General features: G+C 36.2%; 1 protein-coding gene across 5 annotated transcripts in view; it reads left to right on the top strand.

Moving 5' to 3' along the window:
• CDH13 (cadherin 13) overlaps positions 1–27,845 on the top strand; it is a 521,353-nt gene that overhangs the window by 74,296 nt on the left and 419,212 nt on the right. For all 5 annotated transcript variants that reach the window (XM_050904351.1, XM_050904352.1, XM_050904353.1 and 2 more), the window contains exon 2: positions 22,150–22,261. In XM_050904351.1, coding sequence (XP_050760308.1) covers positions 22,150–22,261 — 112 coding nt within the window. The remainder of the gene's footprint in view (positions 1–22,149; positions 22,262–27,845) is intronic.

The following is a 27,845-nucleotide window of genomic DNA, read 5'->3' as shown; positions in this document are numbered from 1 at the left end:
CTGGCAAACACTATGACAGATGTTAGGATACTTATTACTCTCACTTCATGATCTTATAAATGTGATCTTTTATTATGAGGAAATATTTCATTGTTTGTCTGATCCAAAACCCATTATAGTTTCTGGACAGATTCTCATTGATGTCCATAAGTTTTGGAACAGTTCTTAGGATCTTTCAGTTCTAAAGCAACTTGTGTTACTGTAGAAAAAGGAAGATCATAGGGACCTTGGTGGCTTTCTCCCCATATTCCCTTGGAGTGCCTCTCCCTTTCCAGAGTCAAGTCACAGCCGCATTTGCTGCTTCTGCCATCCAGAAGTGTTTTCCTATAGCTCTCTGCCTCATTGATTCTCCATCTGTTTTAATCTGAACATCTTTCTGGTGACCTATGTTCACATCTGGTGTAAATATGCTACTACTCAAAGTGTTTTTACTCTGTCAGTAACCATTTCAGGGAATGATTTATTGTAACAGGAGGTGTGTGCTCTGTGCTGTAGAAAAGGGAGAAAATCTAGACATGGCCTCAAGGATTTCTTATGTCTTGCTTGACTGAGTTTGGGAAGCATGAGGCTATGTGCTGCCAAGAGACATAACTGATAATCTGTCCCCCCAAATTACTGGGTAAATAAAGGAGATGGGGATCAGGCAGGCAGAGAAGGCAGCTGTTATCCACATTTCCTTGAAGTTGTGGAGGATGTGAGCCAAACCTCACGGATGTCAGTCAGAAGTCTGCCAGCTACTCTGAAAGACATCTGATAACAAATACTGGAGACTTGACCCACTTTTCTAAGTTAGAGTACAGTGCCTTAATTACAAGCCAGTTCTCCTAGCCTTCTGCAGTTAGAAAAACAATGTACTTCATATAGATGGTGCACCACATTACTATCTAACAATGATTTATATTCTAAGGTTGTACAGATTTTTTTGTCTTATTTCAACACTAGATTAACAGGGGAAGGAATTGTGAGAGAATTGATGTTTGAAAAGGAATTTGAATATAGACCAGGTGGTTAATTTGCTCACATTAGTATGTTTAACAAGGGAGGGTGCAGTCTGCAGTCAAGTCTCTGGAAGAACATCTCTACTACTATTTAGCATCACTGCACAGCTTTGCATTTTTGCCTGCTTTCCTTTGTGCTATAGCCTTTTTTTTCCAAAACACTGGGTAAAGAAAATAGCATATGGATGAGAAGTGGCATATCTGAACTGCTATGTATGTCTATTACATGAATTGGTACAGAAGAAAAGGATGCATCATCATGCTTTGATAACAAGCAAATCAGAAGCAATTACTTTTTTCTTTTGGAGAAAAGGGGATCACTTACAGTACTTCAAAATAAGATTTTTTTTTTTTTCAGTGGCCTAGAGAATAATAATCATTCTCTATGTAAGTTGAGACACTACCATTTCTTTCCATCTCACTGAGTGTGAGCCATTCGTGGTGTATGAATGCATCTCTGCGCTTAGGAAATAGATTGCTGCTGTTGAATTGGATAAGCTGTGGTGATGCCGCTTCTTAAATATCGACTCCTGATCCAGTTGGATCAGATTTTGATCTTTATCTTTATAACACATCCTCTATTCTGAAGGAGAAAATGAGTAGAACAGATTGTTTTCCACAAGGTTTTGGCAACTAGAAAACATATTTGTGAGGTTGTTACTTAGTGATTGCTCATGTCTGAGTAATTGTATGTAGAATGAAATTCTAGATGTCACACTCAGTAACTGCATTACCTATGTAGCAAGTGTCTTTACTCAGAGTTGCTCTGGGCAAAGCACAATGTGCTTGGCATGAGTGGTAGCCTTGTTCTGGGGCAATGCTTGTTCTCCAACCTATGTGTGAATGTATGTGAGTCTTAGCCATGGAAAATAACTGGGCATCTACAGCCTCTGTTGACTTTAGAGAGCTGCAAATGCTCAGCAGTCCTGTGGAGCAGCTTATTAGTTAGTTACGTTACATACTATAAGGAAGGGTCTTTATTTCATAGCAGAAGCTCATGGTTAAAAACCCCTAATATCTAAATAAATACTGCCTATACATTGCAAATCACAGGTGGGGGAAGAAAACATGTTGCTATTGGACAGTAAACAGCATGTCAAATAATGTAAATTGATATCAAGCAAAGACAAATGTAAATCTCAATCTGTTAAAAGCATTTCTACATGTAGACTTAAACACTCTTGTTCTTTTACTATTCTTCCTGCATGGCTTTATTTGCATTTGTTTGCTACTTTCCAATGGGATTTAAAAAACCTTCAACAGTTTCATGACAAGGCTTATCTCTTTAATACTTCTAGAGGCCAGATGAAAAAAGAATGTTATGCTGATTATAAACACTAATACATTATTAATGAAATAAAACCAGCTTATTGGTTAGCCAATATTAATACATGCAACAGGAAAAGCTAATGCCTGGTTTGTCAGTAGGGTTTTTGTGTGTATTTTCTTTCACTTAGCCTTACTGCAACCTGGCAGGCAACAGATATGTCTGTATACCTTCTTAGGCTGCTGCCAAAAGTTAGTAGAGCCCGTTTCCAGGTCTTCTCCTCCATTGGCTGTAATATTCATGCTGGCTTGGCTACTTTAGCTCCTTGTCTTTCTCAGTGCCCTGGTGTCCCTTGCAGAGGTGTTCCTGCAGGTTTGCTCTTATCTCCGCTCAGTGTAAGTATAGCTAATCTGTGACACTGCAATTTGAGGTTTGTGTCCTGAAAGTACAAACAGTCTACAACTTTCTTCAAGCCTTGATTCATTGAATCAATTTTTTTTGATCTTTTTAAACAGTCTCTTAATAGCTCAAGAGTAACTTATCACCTTGTTCAGTACAATTGCCCTCTTTCTGTTGCTATTATGACAGACCTATAGAAGGATAGCATTACACTGGCTTCTACTATGCCTATCAGAATTACAGGAATCAACAAGGAAGCTGTAAACCCTGTGCTAAGAGGAAGCTAACAATGGAAAAAAATACTCATAATACCTGTCTTTTGGTGTCAGTCCTATAGCAGTTGTTGTCTGCAAGGCACAATGGAACATCTGGAAGCAAGAGCCCTTCTATTGATGTAGCTGAAATTGCATTAGCTGCTCTTGCATAAAGAACAGGATTAGAATGACAGACCTCCCCACTGAAATATTTGCTTTTGAATAAACTTGTCAAACGCTACAAGGAGTGTCATGGCAAAACTTCCCTGCTTCCGCTGTGAGGAGAGCTTCTGTTTATATTGTGACAAGAGGGCTGTGTTTAATTGAGTTGCGTTTTGGTGCTGTCTGCTGTAGGTAGATACAATGAAAGGGGACAAAGGGCAAGTTCAATTCATTGCTATCAAGCTTCCTTTCTTCTAGTAGCAGGTAACAGCAAAATAATTACTGCATGTTTAAAACAGGTGTGTTGTAGAAAATTCATAGAGGAAGCAAGAAACTGCTGCAATAGTGTCACATTAATTTATGCTCAAGATAGATTCACTGTTTTTTATGGCACAACTGGGGACCCTAAATATAATGGGGAATACAAACTAAGGAGGATAATAGAGAAGGAAGGCATCCTGCAATACCTTTAGAGTTCTTGCATTGTTCCTACTTGCAAGAATCTGCTTTGGTGAGCATTCACTTAAGCATAATGAAAGCGTAGCTTACAATATAGCTTTGTAGAAACTAGGTCAGGTAAATTGGAGATGCTATTGTAGCTTTACTCACTTTTCATCTGTAGATCTAAAGTTCAAATTGAAAGTCTTTAAAAGGGTAGTTTTCATTAGTAGCCATTGCAAAACTATCATGTGATTCAGTACATTGAAACTAGGCAAAAGTGACACGTCTGGTTTTCAATACTTTAGGAAGTTATATGTAGGCAGCTTGGTTTGATACTTGAACTACTTCAAAACGTGGTTCTGATTTGGAAGTGCCTGTCTTCACTTCTTAATGTTACCATTTCTTCTCCCAACATTTATTTATTTCTTTGTTTTCAGATTATGCTGCAAGAAAAAATATTACCAGTTTCACAACCTTGACTGGGGATTGGAAAAGCGTCTCCACAGCTAGGCAGTGCTTGACTTTGTCTGCGTTAGTCAGAAAGGTGTAGTTTGGTCACTAGAAACAAATCTGTTACATTCGTGCAATTTTCCTTGTGGGCTAAAGTTTCATCGTCCTTCCTAAGAGAGTTCAGCCTGTGTTGGGATGCCTCACTAATGTCTTGTCTTGTTGCTTGTGCCAGCTTGGTATGTCTATAGAAAGCTATGCTGAACTAATGAAGGTGTTAATTGTCACTATAATAGCATACTGAAATGATTTTAAACAATGACAAAAATAACCAAGAACTAGTGGTTCAGTGAGCCAGTGAAGTTGAGCCATACAGGCAACTCAAAATACTTTATCTGTAACTTCTTTCTGATATCTTCTAAAGAATTTTATGTTTTCTCCTCCATATGGAAATGAGAAATAGGAATATATTTTAGATTGTGTCATCTCTAGTTGATACACTTCAGTTTTGGAAAATTGGTAAACAGGAACTCTTTCTTTTGTGCCAATTTAATAGTGATTTGTGTTTCCTTGGTGAGGTATGTGGCCACTAAGGCTACAGCTCAGGTGCCTAATGTGTGGACCCAATTCTCCTGTATGGATGAATGGCAGAAACATGTCCAGAGTTGTCATTCAGATGGAGAACTTATCACACAAGACGAGAGACAAAATTAGTGGCTTCCAGACCATACAGCAGCAGTTCAAGTGTAATGTTGAGCTAACGTGAATGAAATCATACAATTTGGCTCTTAAACCAAAAAAGAAACACTCTGATTGGGAGTCTTTTAACTGCTCATTTTGTTCAAAAATGGTAAAACAAAATGATTCAATGCTTCCAGAACGTGTTTTCCCCCCCCCTTCCCCGCACTTCTAAATTTAAAAAAATGTTTGTTGGGTTTTTTACTGTTCCAGTGTACCCCCCCCCCCCCCCCAAACAGTAATATTGCCCAGGGGAGGGGGGGGAGGAAATCACATTTCAATTATTTTTGTAGAATATTTTATGTAAGTTATGCATAACAGATGACAGCAAATGTCATTAATATTAACAGAATTGGATAGTTTAATTTCTGCTTTGTGAAGTCTTATTCATCTCCGTGCTTGGCTCTGGGGGGAAAAAAACAGTTTAATATAATGTCTGGTCCTAATTTAATCTTTGCTAGTCTCAGATGGTCTTCTGCTCTCCCATTGCAGTGTTTTAATAGTGACCTACCTTAAAGATATTGACTTCATTGTTTGTTCCCTAGGCTTTTCACAGGCAGAAAGATGGATATCAATTATTCAGTAGAAAATTTCTCCTTGACAAAATTTTCCCTTGATATCTTAACTGAAGATGGACCTTTTAACATACTGATTTCTTGCTTCATTTATCCTTCAACTTAGTTAGAAATGGGTGTCTACTAATGAGTTAACTAAGCTAATAATTTCCAGCTCTTCAAGTCTTAATGTGTTACTGCACTAAGCTTTAGAGTGAGTTAATATTATTGTGGAGGTAAAGGTTATAAAGTATATTAGTCTTGTTGCAGTAGTCTGTCAGCTGTAGTGCAATTTCCAGTAGAAACTTGATTTAAATATGGTTATGTATGTATTTGTATGAAATCCTCTCTGAAGCTACTTGCTATAAGCACACAGACCACCTGAGTTTTTATAGCTGGCAACTGAACACTACTTAGAGTGAAATGGATGCTCTTGTCTTTGTCATAGCAGTGAAGGGAATTCATGCACATGTACCCCTTTCAACTGTCCAATAATCCTGGCAGCCTCTGGGATATAGGATAAGGGAGCAGAAATGAAAGCCAAAAAAGAGAGAAACTAAATCTAAGACATAGAAGCTAGCCAATGACAAGAAGTAAATTGCTAAGTGATAAGGCATGGAGTTTAAATAAAAATAAGTGGGATGGGATTCTGGCTCTGTCACAGATAAGACTTTCATGAGGGGTTAGGATTTTGCCCTTGTAGGTTGGCAGAATTCTTCATCCTCTAAGCTGACTAGAGCAAGCTATGAGAAAAGAGCAATTATTCCTTCTTCCTTACCTTCTTTAAACAGTTTTTGATGAGCGTGGAAACAATACAAACTGTTAGTGAAACAAATTACATGCCAGATAAAAATATCTGTTTCATTGGATACGAAAGCATGTGGTCTAAGACGTTGTCTATGAGCTATTTGGGGGTGCTGAATATAGACCTGTTGTGTAACATCACCTGTGAGCTTTCAGAGCAAGCATGAGATTTTTGTTCTTCCCCTCAACTCTTGTTTCTCCTTCAAGTCCTCTCCATTGTGGTGTGCTTCCCCCTTGGGCTAATCAGTTTTCATTGAGTTCTTCTAGTTCTTTACCAATGGATTTAAAAACAAACAAACAAACAAAAAACCCAAAACCCAAACCCCCCAAAACCCAACACCACCAAGACAAAAGCCCTGCAAAGTGCCTTCTTGTCCCATTACATGGGAATAAATTTTAGCAGCAACCTCTTGCTTTTCAGGAACTTTCCTACTAGTAGCTACCTATTACCAAATCTACTGTGTCTATTTTTCTGGATTTCAGTTATATATATTTTTTTTAAATAAAAGTAATAAAATGAGTGGTTGCCCTGACATCTGATCAAACACTTTCTCATTCTCCATCTGCTCCGTATAATGTTTGTTCCTGTTGCTACTTGGCTTTTATTTCTGTGGCCAATGGATACAATAAGGGATTGTAATTTTGTTGTTGGCAGAAGTGAACATAACTGTCTCATTTGCATTATGACTTTGTTTTTCAAAATTTCTTTTGTCTCTTACAATGTAGATCACTAATTTAAATTAGAATTTTTAAATTATGTCCTGTGTGGATTTGAAACCTAGTATCACATTGAGCATAAACCTCTTGCAAGAGTTTTATTCTTCAATTTTGTATATTAATATTGATTTTATGTTAGTTACTAATGAAGCCTTTGCTGTTGTCAAGGCACTAACGAGTGCAAAAGGGAAAAAGTAACATTGTAGTATACATGAACTTACTGGAATGACTCTTGTAATTGATAAGTTGCATTTCATCATGTATAAAAGGCAATTCTTCTGGAAACTGTGGATGGTGTGCTTGGTTTGCTTGTTGCTTCTTCAGTAATAAAAAAATAACCTTCTATCAGTGCTGGAAATTACAGAACTAAAAATTGGGCTTGGTTTTAATTTTCACCAGTGTTGAAAAGATCATAATGCCTGGATGTTTGCCTTGAATATCTCTATATAAATACACCTATTTAGCCTAATTAGAAACCAAAATACAATTTGAAGTTTCAAATTTTTAAATCTTGTGTTTTGTAGCTATTTCTTCCTTCTGTCCTCTGAAGAAAGCATCTCTCTTTAGGGGTGATGAATACATGTAAGAGCAATATATAAGGAAGTTACTGGTGTATTATAGATATAGCAAATAGATTTTTAAATTGAGAATTCATCTAAGCTATATCTGTTTTGTAACAGCTCAGGTAACAATCTGTGATTTAACATGCTGATTAAGAAAAATAATTCTTCTGGACAGCAGTGGAAAACTCGACTACTAGCACAGTTTATTGTTCATCAGAATCTATGTAAAATAAGTCAGAAGTGGAAAGAACAGATATTTGATTGATACTTGTTTTCGTATAAGTCATTGCATTAGAGATTCCTCCACCAATAAATTTGTGGTCTTGCACTGTATTGCTGTGTATCTGTATTTAATAGGGTAACTTAGAACTAATTTTTTACTGAAAAATAGCAGTATCTTACATTAAACCCCTGACACTTCTTCCTGTTAGATTCTAGTCTGTTGAATCTCTCAGTATTTTCCCACTACAGAGAAATAGACTTAAAGGAAGAAAGCTCTAAAATTGATCTCAGTAAAGGAGACTTGTTATGAGACTGCTATCATTAGTTTTTAACTGATATGCGGGGAGAGGATGTAACAAGAAAATAAGAAGCTAAAACAGGCCTAGCAGTTTAGAAACTTTGCTTTTGACATGATCCTATTTCTTGTACACTCAAAATGGTTACTGATGGTGCCTCAAGCGATGTTTGTCAGCATTTATACCATGCTTCTTACTGAAGATTTCAAATCTCTTAAAAACACTTAAGTAAATCACAGAGCCTCCCTGCTATGTATGTTAATTGTATTGGTTTCATTTACAGATGGGGGAACATAGGGAGGTTAAGTGGTTTGCCCATGGTGTGTGGTCTGATTTTTGTCTCTTGGCTTGGATTAAAATCGAGGAAGGGAAATCCTTATCACAGTAACTGGGAATATTTGGACTAACCAACAGATCTGGGATTGCAGCCTGGAGCCTGCTTATACCTTCTCTGCTAAAATGGCAATACAAAATAAGGAAAATAATACAGGTGAAAGCATTCATAAATTAAAATGAGGCACCAAATGACCCAATTTGCTGTGCCTTCTGGTTTGCTTTTGGCTCAGTTCCTAATCTTGTTTCTCGCAAGAGAAACTCCTACTGTGAATAGCTGCTTCTTAATAATAGAATATTACTTTACTGATTAATATTTGTTGGACGCTTAGTCTAATTATGGTTTCTCACAGCTTCTTTAATTACTATAATATCAGGTTTAACTTAAGCAAAATATTTCAGATGAGTTTAGTGATGCTTTGCAACTTAATTCTGTACATGGAGCACAGCAGCTGGCTATTGGGAGAGAGGAAAACGCAGTCCTTCCTGAACCCAGGACACATGTTTTTGAATGATAAGCTATGTTAGTATTTTTGTTTCTGAATCAAAAGATGTAATACTGAGGATTTACAGAAGCTAGGAACTCTGAAACCTCAGCCTAGGGAATAGCTGCAGTGAACATGATTAACTGGATAAAGGGGAGCTCTATGTAGTGCAATTGAGGATGTCAGTGTTTACTTACTAATTGAAATTGGAGAGACAGAATTAAATGCCTGTGATTAGTAAGGCATGCCAATATCTTTAAGGACTAGCTACTATCTTTTCAAATGAATGTGCAGAGGGAACACTGGGTTGTTTTTCTTGGTGAGAAATTATCCTATTTCACCTTTTGCTTTTTAACACAAATGATGTAGGTGAAATATGAAGACAAGCCTTTGAAGAAATTAGTCACTAATTTTTTATTTTCAGGATGTCGCATTTTAAAACAGAGGTTAGATTGCATTTGTATTTGCTGAATATCTTGGTGGAAAGTATAGAAATATTTGCGTTGGATTTTTGTTTGGTAGTAAATGTAAGCATATTGGCAGAGTATTAATGAAGGATACCAGGTAAGAATAAAGTGGAGGATTCACTAATAGTGTGACTCATCAGCTGTATTTTTCAGTTCTCCGTTTGTACATCTCCAGTGCTATTTTCAAATGTCACACCTCAATTTCCTCTCCTTTCCTAGGGAAATGCTTAAGAGCAGAGCATGTTCTTGACTATTAAAAATGATAACTCCATTAATCAAATTAGAAAAAAAAAAAACCAAACAACAACAAAAACCCAACAGGTTTCTGTGTATCAGTCCTGTTAAATTAGGATTGATGTCCCTGAAGTCCAACCTGAATTTCCTACTTGATATAGTTAATATTTACAATAAACTTGAACCAGAAGCTGTTGAGCACAATCTCTCCATGCTACAGAGGACTTGAATGCTTGCTTGACATGAAGTTTGACAAGTCAAATTCTGTGGGAATAAATCCTTTTCATTTTTCATGGACTCAGAAAACTTCTTTCAGACTTTGTTCTCCTTTTTTGAAATTATTTATTTCAGTTTAGCGAAGTAGAAGTATGTAGCTTCTGAAATGCTCATGCTTCATAGTATGTAGGAAGACATGGGGAATTTGATTATGGAAAAAGGGTCTCAATATTTAAAAAAAAAATTAGGTTTCTGATTTTGCATAATGCTGATTTATTTTGAAGTGTAATGGTTTATGCTTTCACCCTTGCAAAATGATTCTTATTTAGGAGATGAAAGATTGTGTAAAATATAAAATTCTTGTATAATTTAAACTGCCTGATAATGTACTACAGCCTCCCAGAATTCAGTCCCAAATATGAAGCATTGATTAAAAAAAGGCATTTAAATAATTGTTCAATGCTGAGCACGATCAGAACCCCAATCATTTTCAAATAAAAGTACCTATAAAAAATTGAAGCAGTTGAATAATTTTAAATTGCTTTATACTGTGCAAGCACAGAACCCCAATCACTTCCAGGCTGAAGCACTTACAAAAAAAAAAAAAAAAAAATTGAAGTGCTCCAGTAAATTTAAATTGCTATGTTCAAGGAAAAGGCCTTTAAATTATTGGATACTTGAATTTTTTTCTTTAAGATTTCTTATTGTTATGTACAACTCATACAGCTTTACTTTGTCAAAATGAACCAAAAAATCTGATTGTATAAACTTGTGTTGTTTACTTTTTGTTGTAAACTTGCAAAAAATTAAATTAACCCCTGTTACAAATTGTAATGGTAGGACATTCCATGATCAAATGCATATATCCAGGCATAGGAATTCTCAGTACTTTCATTATTATATGTAGCTCAGACAAAATAAAAATAAAATATAAACCTATAAAGAAAATAGCTTAAACACTAGAATTCTTCTTTAGCCTGTCTCTCTGATTAAAAAAAAAATAGACCTCTTCAGATCCCCCAAATCTGAATTATGTTAGACCTTTTTACCTGGTCAGTCTAGACAGAGGCAAAAGCATGTCCTTACATGCTTTCTGTCCAGGAATTTTAAAGATGTGACTCTGACCTCTCTCAACTATTTTAGTGATTATATTAGTGTTTAGATGTAGATGTAGGTTGCAAAAGTAAGATCCAAGGCAGAGATTCACATTTTTCACAACCTTTCATGTGTTTTATGTTTATTGCTTGTGTCTGTCGCCTGTTTAATCTCATGTGGAAGAGATGATAGACTTGGTCAATATAGATGATTATAGAACTAATAAAGGTACTGAAAGTGCTGTCTACAATGTTGAGTGGGGAGGCTACAATAACATCTTGAGTTTCCTAACCCCTGCAGAAACCTAACTTCATTTAAACTATGGATTTCAAAAGCAAATGTTAGTTTATTGTAGAGGTTTCATGATGGAGTTTGTGGGATACAACTATATGTGTGTCCTTATGCCTCAGGACTGACAACTGTCCCTTCATGTAAGGAAAAAAAAAATCATTATGTTCTCATGGGTACAAATAACTTTCTGTGATGATTATTTCTATAACCACCCAAAAAAAGCCCTGAAATGCTTAACAATTAACTTGCAATATTTCTCAGCAGCATCATTCCTTGATGGTTTAAAGAAAGTTCTATTGTAAAGAAATGAGTATTCAATAAGGTGTTACTAAGGCATTCTCCAGTACTCCTGAGATCTCATTCTCAATGTGTCAGGATTTTCTTTGACTTCCTAATACATGTGGGGTCAATAGCTGTATCTTTTGCATAAAAGATTTCATTCAGCTCTTAAATGGCAAGCAATTATAAGAGAGGGGGTTATAGACCAAGGTCTTCGTTTCATATTATTTATGTTCTAATTAATTTACCAGACTGATTTTTTTTTTCTTCCTTTTTCCCCCTGCTTTGGCTACTAAATGTTGATCTTTAATAGTTATCATGTTCTTAGCATTAATGGGTTTTATTTCTTTGGAAAGGTCATTCTTGATGTAATGTCACTGTTAACACAAGGGAGCCTGTAAGCTTTAGAGATTTTGCTTTATTGTGATGTGCTCAAAAATGTTCAACTACTTGCTGTCTTTCCCCTGGGGCATGCTTTCTCTAAACTCAGAAGAGTTAGTACAAGTTCTTTTAAATTTTTGACTGTGTTCTCGCAATTCATTAAAAAATACTTCTCAAGTAACAGCTGGCACTGCCAAAAAGACCTGGGTGGTTTTGTTTTCTGTTTTTTTTTTATCCTTTTCTGTTTGTTTCTGGATGACTCTAGGAGCTTGAAAATTATTGCCTATTGTAAATTAATGCACAAGCCCTTGACTGGTAAAATGAAGAGTGATACAACAACTTGGGTCATATCAGTTAAATGAATTAAATATGTATGGTAACTAGCTTACTAATAATAAGCTACAGTTAATGCTGTTTAGTAAAAGAAAGTAAAATCACTTGAAAACCAGCATTTAATAAGAAAATACAAAAGTGTGTAAATAATTTTAATAATCAGTTTTGGAATTGAATTCTAGGCTGAAATAATGTTAAATCATATTATAAATCCTCTGCATCTATGAAACAGTCCATGTAAAAACAATTTAAAGATATACATATATTTAAATATATACGTGCAATATAGGAATACTTACATATTGCATACGTTTCTCTCCATTTCATTCAAGTATTTTTCTTCCCCTGTTGTAGTTATTTCAAAGTTGATCAGTTACTATCTTTCTATTAAAACTCTGATAACTTCTTGCAGTAGTTGATCAGCCATTGAGGTTAACTGGGGACAGTGGTGCTTTATTTTGACAGGCATACGTGGGGGTGGGGTGGGGGGGAGCACAAAAGGACTTCAATGAATTTACTGCGGTGTTGTTATATAGCTCAGCTTAACAGGTTGATCTTCTGTGAGCTATAGAAGCGTGTCCTTTAAGAAGGCTGACCAGGCAGGTAACAGCTAATCTGCTTTCATTTTCCTTCCTGGAATTTCTGTTCTATGGGTTGTGAGATAAAGGTAAAATAGGTAATATGTCTAAGTGTGGTGTACTGTGTAGGATAACTGACTGCAATTCCAATGACCTTAGTCTGTACATCTAATAAAGGCTTAAATTACCTCTTTTTTTTGTCGACTATCTATTCACTACACTATGTCTTAAGGCTTTCCTCTATCCTGTGGGAAAAAGTTAGCATATAGGCGAGCAGTTTCTGGTTTGTATCTTGTTTCATGCTTTGCTGGTTTCTAAGTTCAGTTCCCTCTCCTATAGGCATATATTATGTGCATGATTTAACAATATTTTGTCCTCTTATTTAGCTGAAAAGAGATTTCTTAGGCTTCTTTATGTCCCTAAACTTTATGAACTGGAATAAAAACTAGCATACACCTCTATTTCCTGGAACTAGTAAATAGGACAGGCAGAAGTAGTACTGTATGCCACCATGTATCACTTACATGGTTTTTGGTCTGATTTTCTGAGATTGTATAAGCCTTATTCTCTTACTGCTTAACCGCGGTTTTCATGATTCCCTCTTATAACACTTGAAACCACTGGGCAGTTTCAGTTATAGTTGGTAGGCTGAGCTGTACGTGTCGAGTTCATAGGAGTTTCATGAAAATGAGAAGCTGATGAGAAGAGAGAGGATGTGTTGACATACCCACTGAAAGAAAGACTGAGGTGATTAACGGGCCCTGTCCTTACTAAAAGAGAATCCACCTGTGAGCGCTTTTTTTAACAGAAATCAATAGGAAGCTAGTCTTCAGAACTGTTTATTTTAACGCTATCATACTACTATTGCTCAGTATGATTTGTAATAAAGAAAAAATAGCCATGTGATGTGCAGACAACTGCGCAAAAAAACTGTCTATAGCTTGTTTTACAGAATATATTGTCTTCTTCCTGTTTAAGTCAAATAAAAGCATGTCAAAATTGGTAGGCAGGTTTGCATTGGGCTTCTTGCCTTGTAGCAATTTCTCAATTTTTATTGCAAGTCTTTGGATGTTAGGCTTGTTTCTTTCCCAATACCCTTGCTGGAATCGAGGGATTTACTTGAAAGTATTAATTTTTTAAAAATCTTGCGTTCGTGACTGTTTAGGAGAAGGTCAGAAAATGTTCAACAAATGTTTTCTTGAAGTTGAAAACCAGACGTTTTCACTTGTCCTTATACTTTTATGAGTTCTGGGGGTTGGTTCCTGTTTTTGTAATGTTTCCAGGTGATAGCACTGTGTATGTGTTTAATACTGACAACCATGCTATTCTTTGAAAGATTGTTTTCAGCAAGCTCGTTTTCAGTTTTAGCTTACCAGTGCGAAAGACAGATGTTCAGTGTTACACTAAGTTCAGTTTTGTGGTGCAGTAATAATTGCTTTATAGTATAACTTTGTGGAATATAAAGAAAATAGGTGGAAGGTTGCAGGGTTTTTTGATAATGATCACACTGTTGGGAAATTAAACATGTATCATATTCCTTATAGTTTCCAGCCATCCTATCCAAAAACCACTATCTGCTGTAAGAAATATGATTTCAATTTTTTCTCTAATGGCTTTTGCTATATCAGTGTTTTCCTGTGTGGAATAATGACTTTGCCCCACGCAACTGCGTGTAAAGGGTTATAAATATGTTTAAACAATTCTTAATTTCTTTCCTTTTTTTTAAACCAGAGATCCATATTTTCATTCATCTAAGTGTTTCATGAAGTCATTACTGCTGGAAAATAGGATCAACCTGTTTATTTCATTAGGTGATAAATAACTAAAATGTTTGGTATAAGCAGATCTTTGAACAGGTTATTGTTGTAATGCAGTTTAGGTTTCAGTAATTCCATACCTTGCAGCATAACCAGATCAGGGCTCTGACTTTCAATGTTTCTTCTTTATGCCTCTTTCACTGGTACTGGAGTGCTATTGAATGGCTCATTTGCATTATTCTGTGCCCTGTAAAATGAATTTATTATGCAGCTTCTCTAAATAGGCTAACCAGTTGTAATCTCATTCCAGTGGTGTATGGGTTTCAGCAAAATATGATTACTTTTTTCATAATGCCTAAAAATAAACAAAAAAATAACCTTGGAGCCCAACCTGTCCTTTTGTCTGAGGAGTCTTATTTGTTAAATGGTGTTATTAATCATGATGGGTAGGTATTTACTTGTTAAATAGTTGAGTAATTTAAAATATTACTTACTTTGAGCACAAGTAACACCCTTTGGCCTCTGTTATTAATCACTAAAATACTTAATGAACCAGGATGATAGTTATTGCCTAGATTACAAACGTCTGAACAATGTTCAGATAAGTCTATGTAGATAGTAGGCAGTATCAACAGTAAGTTGATCCTGCACTGAGCCATATGGGTGCAAGCTATCTTGGGCCTGGAAGCCGTCATCTATCAGCAAATCCTGAGTCTCAGCTAATAAGCTCTATTGAGAGGGAAGGTTAAGCTTAGGCTCTGCACTGTAAGATGTCTGCCACTTGTGAGCAGAGTTGGTTCCCATCTAGTCAGAAAGAGCATAGAGTTAGCAATGCATGAGGGCTTGCATCTGTGTTTGTATTTCATAAAGACTAATCCTGACTCTGTTTGCAAAAGCTGCTTAACGTTGTTGTAGCTAAATGGAGGCAGTATCTCCGTCGATGTCAAATTTTTCAGCTCTTTGTGTGTTAATTTTAGAATGATTGTGATCCATCAGTATGACAAGACTTTAAAAAGGAAAAGTGGAATTTTAGGAAGCATTAGGCAACGTATTTCAGGCTTAAGGAAATATTAATGTCACTTACCAGACTCTGGAGAATGCTTATCTGGAATTCTTTGTGTATTTTGCACATGTGCAAACTTAAGCAGGTACAATGAAAGGTTACTGAGATGATCAAAATAATGTATCCTTATCGGAGGAGATTGAAAGAGCTTGGTTTGTCTAACAGAACCAATTGAGGAGTTAGAGAGGAGAAAGGTTAATTAAGTTATGAGACAAGACTTGTATGAGAATAAATGGCTGTAAATTGACTATGAATGAATTTATTCTGGGAGCTATGAAATGACCATCAGAATAAAGGTCCAGAATTGTGGAATGGAGGAAGAATTATTTGTGATTTGGATCAAGTGATCCATCCAGGAGACTGTATGTTGTGCCTGCTTGTGACACCAAAAGTGGTTCCTTCCAGGACTGAATAAGGCTTTTCTGGATTCCCGAGTCAAGGGAGCTCTAAGCTAGCTCAAGTTCTGATGCATGGAAGATGTGTTAGAGTTTATTAAAAAACTTAATTTTAGGATGCAGTTTCATGACAGCTTAACTGTGATGGTCTTGCACCTGACCGTGTTTTTCCAGCTATGCTATTCTGTGGGCACTGGCTTTTACAGAGCTACCTGGTGACTTGATTCAGGGAGCAGATGTGACTGGAAGAAGAGCAGAAAAAGTGAATGGCGTCCAGGCAGGTCAGTGCCTGGGGAGAGAAGAATCGTCACAATTCTGGGTTCAAACGGGGGTGCCATGGAAGTGGTCCCGTACTTTCTAGTACGCTTTTCATATTATCCTTCTTCACCCTAAGCAGTGTGGACTCCAGAGTCGCTTTGGGCTCTGAACGGACCCTGGGGTCATATCTTAACAAACTTGATAGTGCCTCTTCCAGAGATCTTGAATTTCAGAAGGAAAGTAGCTGTCTGTTCAGACACTAGTGCTGGCAAATTGCTTCTTGAATAACTTAACAAGATTTCCAGTGTCATGGAAGATGCACGCTTTTTACTGAATATGTGATAAAATTCTTACAATAAACATATTCACAAGGAAAGTGCTCATAAAAAGAAAGCTCCTGTGCTAGATAGTCTCACAAAAGAGTTTGTCATATTTTGTTTCCAGTTAATGGATGCCTACCGCAGTCACACCGCTTAGTGACAGGAGAACTGAATTCATTTGAGCCAATAAAGTAATTCTAATTTGCATTTTCATAGCCCACCCTTCACTACTCCAAGTGTGACTTTCACTTTTAGGACAGAGCTATGTGGTAAATGGATACGTAGGCCCTTTAAAAGAATATTTATCATCCTTGAAGAATCTTAGTGCCAAATCTTAATAGCATTTCTTACAAAAATGACTGGAATTCACTATCAGATTTAGAGGTAGAGCTGTAGAGATTGTGAATACTCTTTTTCTGAACCTCTTTCCTGATAAAAAGAAGAGAGGTTAAAGCCGAAAACAGTGAAAACTTTCCCTCCAAAATGAAAATACAAAATAAAAAATTCCCCAAATAACAGTGCTTTAGAAATCAATTTAATGCAAAAGAACTGTGTATTTTATTTAATTTAGTCACTTTCAGAGGTAAATAATTCAACACACCTCTATGCAATGTTAAAATACCTTTGTTGATTATGCCAGAGGATAAGTTATTCAGGCTTTTGAGTTTTTTTTTTTTCCTGTTCCAATTGATGTTAAAAAATACAGAAGACAAGGAGAACTTCATGTCCAGTCTGTATGTGATTTGATGAAACAATTGCCTTAGGACCTGCTGACGCTCTAATTGGAGTCTGCATAATGCAGAATCAGAACCTTACTTAAAGCAGTGCTCTCTATTCTGTTTAAGTATCCCTCTGTTAATTTCATTTAAATAACTCCCTCATTTAAATCTTGAGTAAAACCTAAAATCAATGAATAGTAGTTCTTACTGACTTCAGTGAAGGCAGGATTTCATCATCTCTCTGCAAATCGTTGTGACTGTGTGCTGCTTATTACTTGTTTTTCTTCTCTGATGGCTTCCTCCCCATTCATTTTTGTGGGTCTAGTGTTGCAGCACCTGAAGACAGAAAGGGTTTTAAGATTCAAAGATCTTGATCTGCATGATAAAGATATTTTGTCATGTGCAATTTAATTCAATGTTCGCAGTTCTCATTATTCTGATTACTTTTTTCCTCTCAGTTCTCAGCCTTTAGGATCACCCTATTTTATACGAAAATCTGAAGTTTTCATATGCAAAAAGCAAATTTCTAGTTCTCATGTTTCCAGAGAAAAGCTTGGAGGCATAAATTTTCAATACTCGCTTCCAAGTAAATGAGTCGAATAAAAAAGAAACTCCAAACCCATACTTCCAAAAAAAACCCCCCAAAAAATCAAAAAAAAAAAACCCCACCAAAAACTCCAAACAAAAAACCCCCAACCAAACCCCTATTTTCTCAGGAATTGACTCATAATTTTTGAACTTTTGAGATTATTACTATTATTAAAAATTAGTATGATTTCTATTTTAGCTCTTCTTTTGTGGGGTTTTATGTTGGTTTGTTTGCATTTCAAATTACTCTCCTGAAGTCAAAGGTAGAATGTGGTCCTACAGAATATTGCTCTATGAAATGTTTGCATTTACTGTGTGTAAAATGAGTGTCTGGGCAGATGGTTTTCATAGGTGTCTGCACCATTTACATCTCTAATTAAATAAAGGCTTGCACAAGGATGTATTTCACACTATGAGAATGTGTGCGAAATGCAATTAATATTCTGAAGCTTGCATTTTTGTGATAGTTGATCTCATACAGGTAGGGCTAATGAAGATATGACAGTGTTCACAGTAAAAGGTGACAAAATTCATTTCCAGAGTGAGGATGTGGCCAGTCAAGCCTGAATGGAGTTGCTTCATGTGCTGAAACTGGGCGAGTCAAGGAGGACATAAATATTTTGAAATTCTTTGAAAGGTCATTTTGGAGACTAACTTTCAGTCACCAGCAGAGGACATAGAAGAACCCTGGTTTTTGTGATGTGGTAATACCCAAAGGTACTTTAACATCAGGGGCTTTATTAATTTCCTCTGCAGTATGGTATAAAATTGCCATCCTCTTTTGCTTTCCAATCCATGTTCTATGTGAGCAGCTTTCAGTGCAAATGTTGAGGTCAGTCAAGGTCACCAGCATGTGTGTGCTGTTTTATTAACTAAAAAAAAAAAGGTGTTTTATAGGCTTGATACCTCATCAGAAGTATAGTTCTAGCTCAGTGACCAAACTTGCACAGGAGCTATCTTGAATTAGTGACATTTCCTTATAGTGACTGGTAATAAATTCGGAAAGGTAAATTCTCAGAATATTAAAAATGAGTCTTTACTCTGTACATTTCTGAAAAGCAGTAGGTTATGAAAAACTCTGATTCTGCTTGTCAGTGAATATAGGATCTGAGTAGTCACAGCTTCTTGGTTTGCTTTTCAGACTTCTACCCCTTTAGATTTCCATGAGCAAATGATGTTTGCTGCATAAATGTCATATTCTTTCAAGAACATGGCTTTTTCTTAGTAGTGGGTGAAGGATCCTTGTGTACTAATTGCCCAGTACTTGACTAGATGTGTGAACAATATTTATATATTCTGAATTCTACATATATGACATTTAAACATTATTTTCAGTGTATTTAGCTGAAGTCTTTCTTTAGACAGCTATCAGCCCATAAACCCTGTTATTGTATCCAAAAATATGAAAGCTACATGGTACTTAAATTCAGAATGTATTCTGCTTTGAACAATATTCTCTTTGCCTTTAACATATATCTGCTTGGCTTATTTTTTCAAGGTATTTTTAAAGACTTTTTTCCCCAAAGTGAAGAACCTCAACAGAAATTATTTTAATGAGATAGACATTTAGTTCAACAGAAGTAGTTTCTTCATGAGAAAAATAAATTAAAAGAATAATTGTGCTTTTAAAAGATAATTAATTAAAAACTCTCAGTGTGGTGACAAGTTTAACATCTTGTCTGACATGTTGAGAAGAAGAAAGTGCCTGGAATTGCACAAGTAGAATAAAATGTTCTATTTCACAGCAAGGCCAAGCCTGAGTCTTGTAATTATTTCAAAGGGAGTAAAGGTCATTTTCTATTTGCTACATCTGTATTATGTGAGGCTTCTGTACCAGGCTTACAGAAGTTAACTCATGACCTATTTAGATTGCCCAGATTTCAAAGTCAACTTATACTGTCACAAATCTGATAAAGTAGACATATTCCCTTCTCTAAGTACTGACATAGATGATGTCCAAAGCAGGCTTTTTATTTATAGCTCCATAAGATATCAGAACATGATTTGCCTCTTACTTGCTGTGTTAATCCTTCCTTAGGGGAAGAGTTGTTTGTAGTTAAATTTCAGCATATATTGCTTGGGCTATTTTTCTGGTGTCGACTTGTTATATAACCTTGCTTCAGTTGTTGCTTGCATCTTGAGATTGGAAGAATTTTCCTTCTGCTGTGATTGCATTTTTATGCACGTTCATCCAGTAACACCATGAGTCAGACAGGTACTTGAAAAATGCACCTGTGCACACAGAAAACGTGTGCAGAAAATGCATGTGTGTCTGTCTGTGCATGTGACCATTTAAATGCATATAAGGCTTTTTTTTTATAATCAGTAATCAAGTTTTATGCACAATTTTGAGGGTAGGCTCTGAATATGTCAGTTCACGTTTGCAGATGTCTCATACTGGAAGACCGAAGGGGACACGTCCAATTTTCAGCCCCTATAGAGTCCAGAATCTCCAACAAAATCAGTGTATCAATGTCAATAATTGAATGAGATATTAGGCACTGTGGTTTTAAGCCTTTGTAAGAAAGGCAGCAGTTATGTGGATATAGAGAAGTGAGTAGTAGTCAAGTGTGTTGCACCTTACTTCATGTATTACTTTAAGTCTTTCTCTTCTTTCTTGCTTAATCCTTCAAGGGGACAAACACAGAGCAGGTCAGGATGGAAGGCAAAGGCATCCATCTGCCGTATTTGACTACCACCAGCTTAATTGTCATGAAATATTCTAGCTGTTTCTCACAGTCTGCTAGCACTTCTAGCCAAGCTTTTATAGCAAATGCCAGTGATGTGAAACAAATGATCCAGCAGTTGGTTTCAATAAGAAGAACTAATGCAGACCAGGTGGAGTATTGCTGCCTTTGGTTTTTATAAATGGGATCACATAAAACTTAGAGTTAGTGTGAAGTGCATGAAGGGAGAGAGCAGGTAATGTATTGCTCTGATTTAGCGAATGGACTATGAGTGGTGGTTGAGAGGGAAACATGCAGATGTTAAAATTTTGCAGAATGTCTCTCTAGGATCAGGATCAGCATACCTAGATGATAATGTGGTGGAGGTAGAACTGAGAAATGTGTGAGATGTTGCTATTGGGTTGGGAGAAGTGAGCGCAGTTCATCACCTAAACTGGTGAAGGAGAAAGGAGCCTTCAGCATTCATGTGTGTGGTATAGGGGAGGAGAGAAATTGCCCTCACTTTGCAGCTGAAGAGCTTTATTTGCAAAATTGTAATCACATGTTGAGGATGTCTTGAGTAAATAGACCCATTCCTGCAGGGCCACTTGAATTTTAGAGCAAATTTCATTCAGAACCACTGTGACCATTTTCTTATTGGTCATGACATGTGCCCTGTACTTGATTTTTTTCTTTGGCTGTCCAACAAGCAGCGGATTGGCCATAATAATTCTGAGATTGGAGTACTCTGTACACCAGCTGAAAGTCAGGTTTTGAAAAACACCTTTGGAGGTTCTGAAGCAGAAAGTACTTTTTAAAATGCAGTTACACATATATAGATTGAAAAATACAGATTTGGCTTTTCCTACTCTTGAACTTGCCTCCTTTTGCCTCTCTCTTTAACCTTTTAAACTTTTTAGTAATTTTTTTTTCTTGTTGCTTCTTTCTTGAACATTCTTACCCCCATGCTCTCATTTAAAAGCTGCAAAGAAAAATAGCTTTTCAGGTTGTTGTCTCTATTCAGGGGTAGAACACAAACCTTCAGAGACTGAGATTAGCATTGTACCTATTTCCAACCAATTTTATTTTGCTTTTAAGCTTCCTCCTTTGCTGAGATGTTCCTGTGGTGACAGGGAACCTTGGTGACCATGTACTAACAGTGACACAAACTGTATTCAACTTTAACCTTCAGATCCACCTCCACTATGATGCACACATTTCATTTTCAGTCTTTCCTTGGTGCAAACAAGCTTTTGATTACATGGAAAATAGACAAACTGTGGCTTGGGGGTGCGGGGGGGAAGGCAACAGTTTACATTTGTTAGCAAAGAAATTCTTTTATAAAGGAAACTTCTGTGATGTGAAACTTCACCCTTGAATAAAGAATTCCGTCTGTAACTTGATGATCAACTTTATGAAACTAGATTTGCAGTCCCTAATTTATCAATTATTTAAATCAACTTAAGTGCTTAATATAAGCATATATTTAAGTCTAGCTGTATTCACCTGTGATTTAGGAGCAACATTACATCCTATGTTTTCACAAAGACCAGTGATATCCTTTATTGATAATCTGAACTGAACCTTGAAAGCTACTATTTTGTAATTTCCGTACCAGCCCACATATATAAAAGCAAAAACCTTACATAAAAAATTGTTTAGCAAGACCTGAAGGGGAAGCGTGATGTGATGGATATTTTGTTTTATGAGCGTGGAGCCCAATGTTTTGTTTTATGAGCGCTGAGCCTAAACCCAGTATCATTCCCAGAAGCCAACACGGGTGAATTAGTGGATGTTAAAAGTCCATTTCCTTTTTTTTTTTTCCTCAGGTTCTGCTGCTTGCATGTGCAGAAGACTTAGAATGTGTCCCTGGATTCCAGCAAAAGGTTTTTTATATTGAACAGCCATTTGAATTCACAGAGGACCAGCCAGTTCTGAACTGTATGTTATTTTCATGTATTACTATTGTGCAAAAATCAGAATTGCTTATGTATTCATATCACTCCTGCCATTTATCAGAAAGCTTTTTTTTTTTTTGTACATAGGTTTTTGAATATTGCCATGATTCTGTCTGGGTTCCCCTGCATTAATCCTATATCTCTACAGACTTTACTCTGTTCCATATATTAGAGATGGCAAAATACTATATATATAATCACTTAGGACAATATGAATATTGTGAAAACTTAGAATCATCCACTTTTTAAAAAGTAAATTTACTCTGAATTTTAAGTCTTTCCTATAATGTTGGAAATCAGGGCTTGCCTATCAACATTTCACTATTAATTCATCTCTGCAATTCAGATTTAGAAGCTTGTATCTTAGAAGTATCATTCAAAGCTGGTGCAAGTCCAAGTCTTTACATGAAATTCAGAGGAGGCTGGATGAAGCTTGTGATCATCAGTGACAGCAAATTGTTACTGCATGTGTCGTACAACTGGGATATTCAGTAATGTTTCCAATGACCAGGTGTCACATTATAAAATCCAATCTGGCACTGTATACTCAAAGCATTAAACTGAAGGAGATTTAACTGTCTTTTAGTCCTGGTGTTAGTTCATTCAAATACTTCAGTGAGCAAGTGTTACAACTTGTTCATTCAGTTCTATGGCTTGGGGACTTCAAGACTGTCAAACTAAGGTAGTACCTTATCCAATGGTCAATGATTTTGAAGACTTAAAGATACTAAGGGCTGCCATTTTCATAACTTCGAAACATGCCAGCATTTTTACATGTGACACATTACTAATAGTTTCTTTGTTGTGCTTGGTTGCTTGCTGTTGAACCAGGAATTCTTCTAGGTATGCAGCATGAGCCAGTAGTACTTCGCATCTACATACAATATCTAGATCCTATAGTGTAATACATAGTGATAGTTTGGTGAAACCAAGAAATGCAAAGCAATATTACTCATTAAATGCACACATTTCCGATCTCTGTTCCCTCCAGGCATTATGACTACATATTGATATATTTTCACTGTTATGCATGTTTGGATGAAAGTGTAATCTGTGCACACTCATTTTAAAATAGCACTAACTTTTCAAAATGAAATGTCAGAATTAGTAGCCACAGTCTATTGAAATGACTCTCTTAAACTTAAGTCATTCAGCCTTTAACAGGTGCTAAAATAAACCTTTAGGATAACACTTCTAGTCTAAGCATTTTGATAAGTTACTTAGTCTGAGTTGCATTTTCAGAGGAAATTTAGATCATAAGTAATAATGCTATTCACAGAGATGTGAGATTGTTATTCAGTTTGAAATCTTTCTTCTAAACTTCTAATTTCTTTAAGCACTTTTGTTTTCTTTGAAATTCTTATTTCAAAGAGTTGACGAACACATCATTCCTACATGGTTAAAAGTAGAAATTCTTAGAATATAGGAAATATAATAGATTTAATAAGTATGCAAAGTTGAAGACCTATGTAAAGAAAAGCAATATTAACAAGTTAGTGTTAAGTTGAATAAAAATAACCTTTGTTGTATTCTTTGGCTGCTTCGGAACTTTGAGGCTGTAGTGTTTCTGGCCAGATCTCCTGCTGATTTGTGCTTGTCCTCCCAAACACCTGAAGGATGAGTTGGTTAAGCCAAAGTTGACTGGGCTGCTCTGTGGTGACCCAGCAAATTGCACTGGTGTGAAACTAGCACAATAATTAAGACACCATCATTAATGTGAGGAGGAGGGAAGAGCAGGAGGAGATTTAGAAATGCCTGGAAACAATCTTCAGAATTAAATTATTTTAATAAGCAGACACTAAATTGGACTAATATGTAATGTTCGACAAAGGCAGACTGTCAATGCATGATTCTAGTTAATTCAATCACTCGTAAACAGTATGTCCTTCATGCAGCAGCATTAAACCTCTGCACAGTTTCTTCATTTTAGCTGTCAACAGAATTGATATTTTTAATTGTCTGTTTGAATGTACTTTGCATGCTCTTGCATCTTTTTTATACCCATTACCCAAGAGCAGTGTAATTTAGCAGTTGCATTGCAATGTGAGGCTTAGTAGGGCTATGTAAATTAATAGAGCGAGTATGCAAAGCAGGCCTATAGCAGTGATTGTTTTTGTAGTCCTCGATAAGCCAAGGAGCTCCTTAATTCTCTTCTGAAGTGCAATAAAACAGTTGTTGTCTTTTTTTATTTTTCAATTTAAACAAGGACCTACTGTACGTTTCATTGCTAGTATCTCCCTTGTAATTAAATATAGGTTATGGCTGGTTCTTATGTATTTACTACTTCTACATATGGCAATGTTAATGATATTTTACATTTACTGATGGGAAGAAGGAAGAGAAGGCCAAACGGAGGGTACAGAATTTTATCTTATTTCTTATTCTGATTTGTACTAATTCTTATCAAAACCTACTTATAAGTTGGCCATAACAATTACATCAGTCCAGTTGTGTATGCATACCCTCCTTCCTGTTAGTTTCACTGGAATTCTGTTGCTATTTCTTAGCTTTTATCTCATTGTGCTCAGGCTGAATTGCTTTTTTTGATTTACCGTTGCATCTCACTGACCAGCAACCTCCAGACTTGGACCATCTTATTTTCCTAATTTTGTTTATTTTTCCTAATTTTGACTTTTTTTTTCTCATCAGACCCCTTTATCTCCGTATTACTTGTGTTCTCTATGACCACAAACAAAATCAGGCATTGTTCTCCTACTTTTGGTCTGCCCAGTTCTTTTCCCTGAGTGCAGTTTTCTTAAACCAGATGTTCCCTTGATGTAGTGGGAGAGGATTCAGAGTCGCCTTCTGGAAATACTAGAGGATCTGTCCACATAACTATTGTTGTAACAAGCAATTGTATTACTGGAATTTTTTTCCTTATAGCTTTTTTTAGTTTAGACCTAAGAGCATCTTCTGCAATCAAATAGAGAAGATCATCAAGATTGCTACATTCTTGATAAAGTGATAATTGACAGCATTTAATTACAGGTTTTACACCTTTCCGAAACATTTGTGGCCATGAAATGCTTCCCCATCAGAAAGCTTGTCTTTGGCAAGGCTGACAGGTCACTGGTAGTGACAATGCTCTGTCATGCCAGGCTGATAGAAAGTTCATAGTCAGACTTATCAAATGTGGAAATGTAATCGTGTTACATTAATCATGTTTATACTTAATATACATGAGTCTGGCTTTTGGGGGTATTTTTAATTGACAATGAATAAAATAGTGCACTTGAAAAATTGAGGCAATTAACATAAAGTCGTTGGGTAACATTTTGTGCATACTAAACTGGGGAATACATTGCCAGTGATTTAAATGTCAAAACAAAGGAAGTTTTGACCCTTACTTGAAAAGCTTTAATTTGGATGTTAATTAATGGCTGACCTCTTCTGTCTCTTACGTGATAGATTGCATGTTTCGGAGCTTGGGCTGCCTCAAGCCCAGGGCTTTGTCTGTCTGCATTTGGGTACATTGTTATTCTATGGATTTTAACAAAGACTTTTCTATTCAACCATATTGAAAATCTTTGTTTACTCATATAATGGGAAATATATTGGTCTGCTTATCATTAATGCTTAAAGGCAGTTCTTCTGTTGTCTAGCAAAGCTGTAGCCTCCAACAAGATTTCCTTTGTTCAAACTGAATAATGCCTGTGGAAAGATCAGAGAAGACTATTCCTACTATTACAATATCATGTGTGTACGTGGATCACAGTGCCAATCACGCTCACAGCAAAACATTTCCTATTGGTTCTCAGATGATACCATGTGAGATTTGCGATTTATCACATCCACTCTTCCCGCTGATTACCATGCCATTTGACTGTGCAGATGGCCTCTTTCTGTGACTATTTCATGCTATCAATATTACTGCTGTTACTCTCTTGTTTTTTCTGATCCATACAGTGTGTGTGATCACACACACTTGATTCATCTCCCCCTGCTTCACTTTTTCTGCAGCTTGCATAGGGCCAATGTGGCAGCCTAATTCAACATACTGTAATAGGCTAAACCCTCTACAGAGTTTTAACATGAGGTTTATATGCTAGTGTTAACTCTTTATGCTGAATATTGCAGGTTTTAGGTAATTGGAACTACGGATAGTAGTTGTAGCTTGCAAAAGAACATGTTCAAGTGAGGTAAGATTTTTGGCTTAGTAATTTCTTGCAGGGAAAACTGTCTAGACTTTTGGATAATAGCTAGATAACTGGATTTTTCGCCTGTTCAAGTGTACATATCTATAGTGCATCCTTGTTGAAACATAGTTGTGGCTTTTCAAAATAAAGAAGTCTTTAAGGCATTTTGAATTCTACAAACATCTTAAAATTACTTTCACTTCATATAAATCACTCGCTATGTTAAGAAATGTACTTCTTTAGAAAACGTTGAAAAATGACTTGGTTCCTATGTTTGGCATGTGGTAGCAGGTTCTACAGAAATGCGTCTCAACTTTTCTACCCAGATAGTGGAATGCTTTTTATACTGTAAAATATATCTTAATGTGCACGTACCCATGTGTAGAACTTCCATACTAGAGCTTCAGTTCTGACACTTGGATACATGATTAAGACCAGGCATCTGGGACTCTTATGCCATGTGAACAGAAATATTGGTCAGGATTTGAAGCCAGACATTAGGGATATCTCTTAATCACACTATTCCCATTTAAATGGCTGTAGGAAGCCAAACTCATGTTACTAAAATTCCAGGAAATAGCTGGGGGTGTGCAAAATGGTTGCAAAATTGTGGAAGTATTTTTTAAAGTGGGAGATTGGGAACTTTACAATATGTTCATGGAGGCAGAGTGAGGAGGATCTTCAAAGGGAAGATCCTTTTGCACTTAAATACCTAAGGCATTGCTTTTTAATTGAAGTTTGATGCCTAACTTTTACACAGAGGGAGAAAGCTGTCTGCATATGTATTGCAAATATGTATTGTGACTAAGCAATACAGAACATCTCAGATGTGTCTCTGAATAGATGTATGCAGATTGATGTTGCAGCATAACAGGATATCATATCATCTGTTAAACTGCTTTCACGCATGATTAAAGCAAAACAAAACAGGAAAAAATGGTTGTTGAGTGCCAGGTGGTCAGACAGTTGCCTTCCAAACAGTGCATGTCAGCTTATTAACAGGACCTGAGGGGAAATGAGTTTAAAATACACTGTTTGATTTTTTTTTTTTTTAATGTATATACATTTCATTAAACTAGTTTTTGAAAAGTTAGGACATTAGACTGGACAATGTAAAAGAACTATTTAGTCTCTGAAAAACATCTTCAGGGCTAAGTCAAAATCTCTCAGGGATGTAGTCAGCTTTTGTGGAGTAATGAAGGGAAAGCCATATGTGTTGGTGAAACCTCCTCTTGACATTATAATTCCAAGGTGGAGGAAATGAAGATCTAAACTCAGAAAGTGTCTTGTCTGTTTTGTTGAGAAAAGCCGTGCAACCCTGGTTGTTTTTGTTTGTTTGTTTGTTTTTTAAAAAGTGGGTGAGGATCTTTGCAGTGACAGTGAATGCTCTGTTAACAGGTTGGTCTGGATTTAGGAAGATAAAAGTAGCAG

Source organism: Gymnogyps californianus, chromosome 12 (assembly GCF_018139145.2).
Source record: "Gymnogyps californianus isolate 813 chromosome 12, ASM1813914v2, whole genome shotgun sequence".
NCBI lineage: Eukaryota > Metazoa > Chordata > Aves > Accipitriformes > Cathartidae > Gymnogyps > Gymnogyps californianus.
The sequence above is the reverse complement of the archived record's forward strand: the minus strand, read 5'-3'. Positions and strand labels throughout refer to the sequence as shown.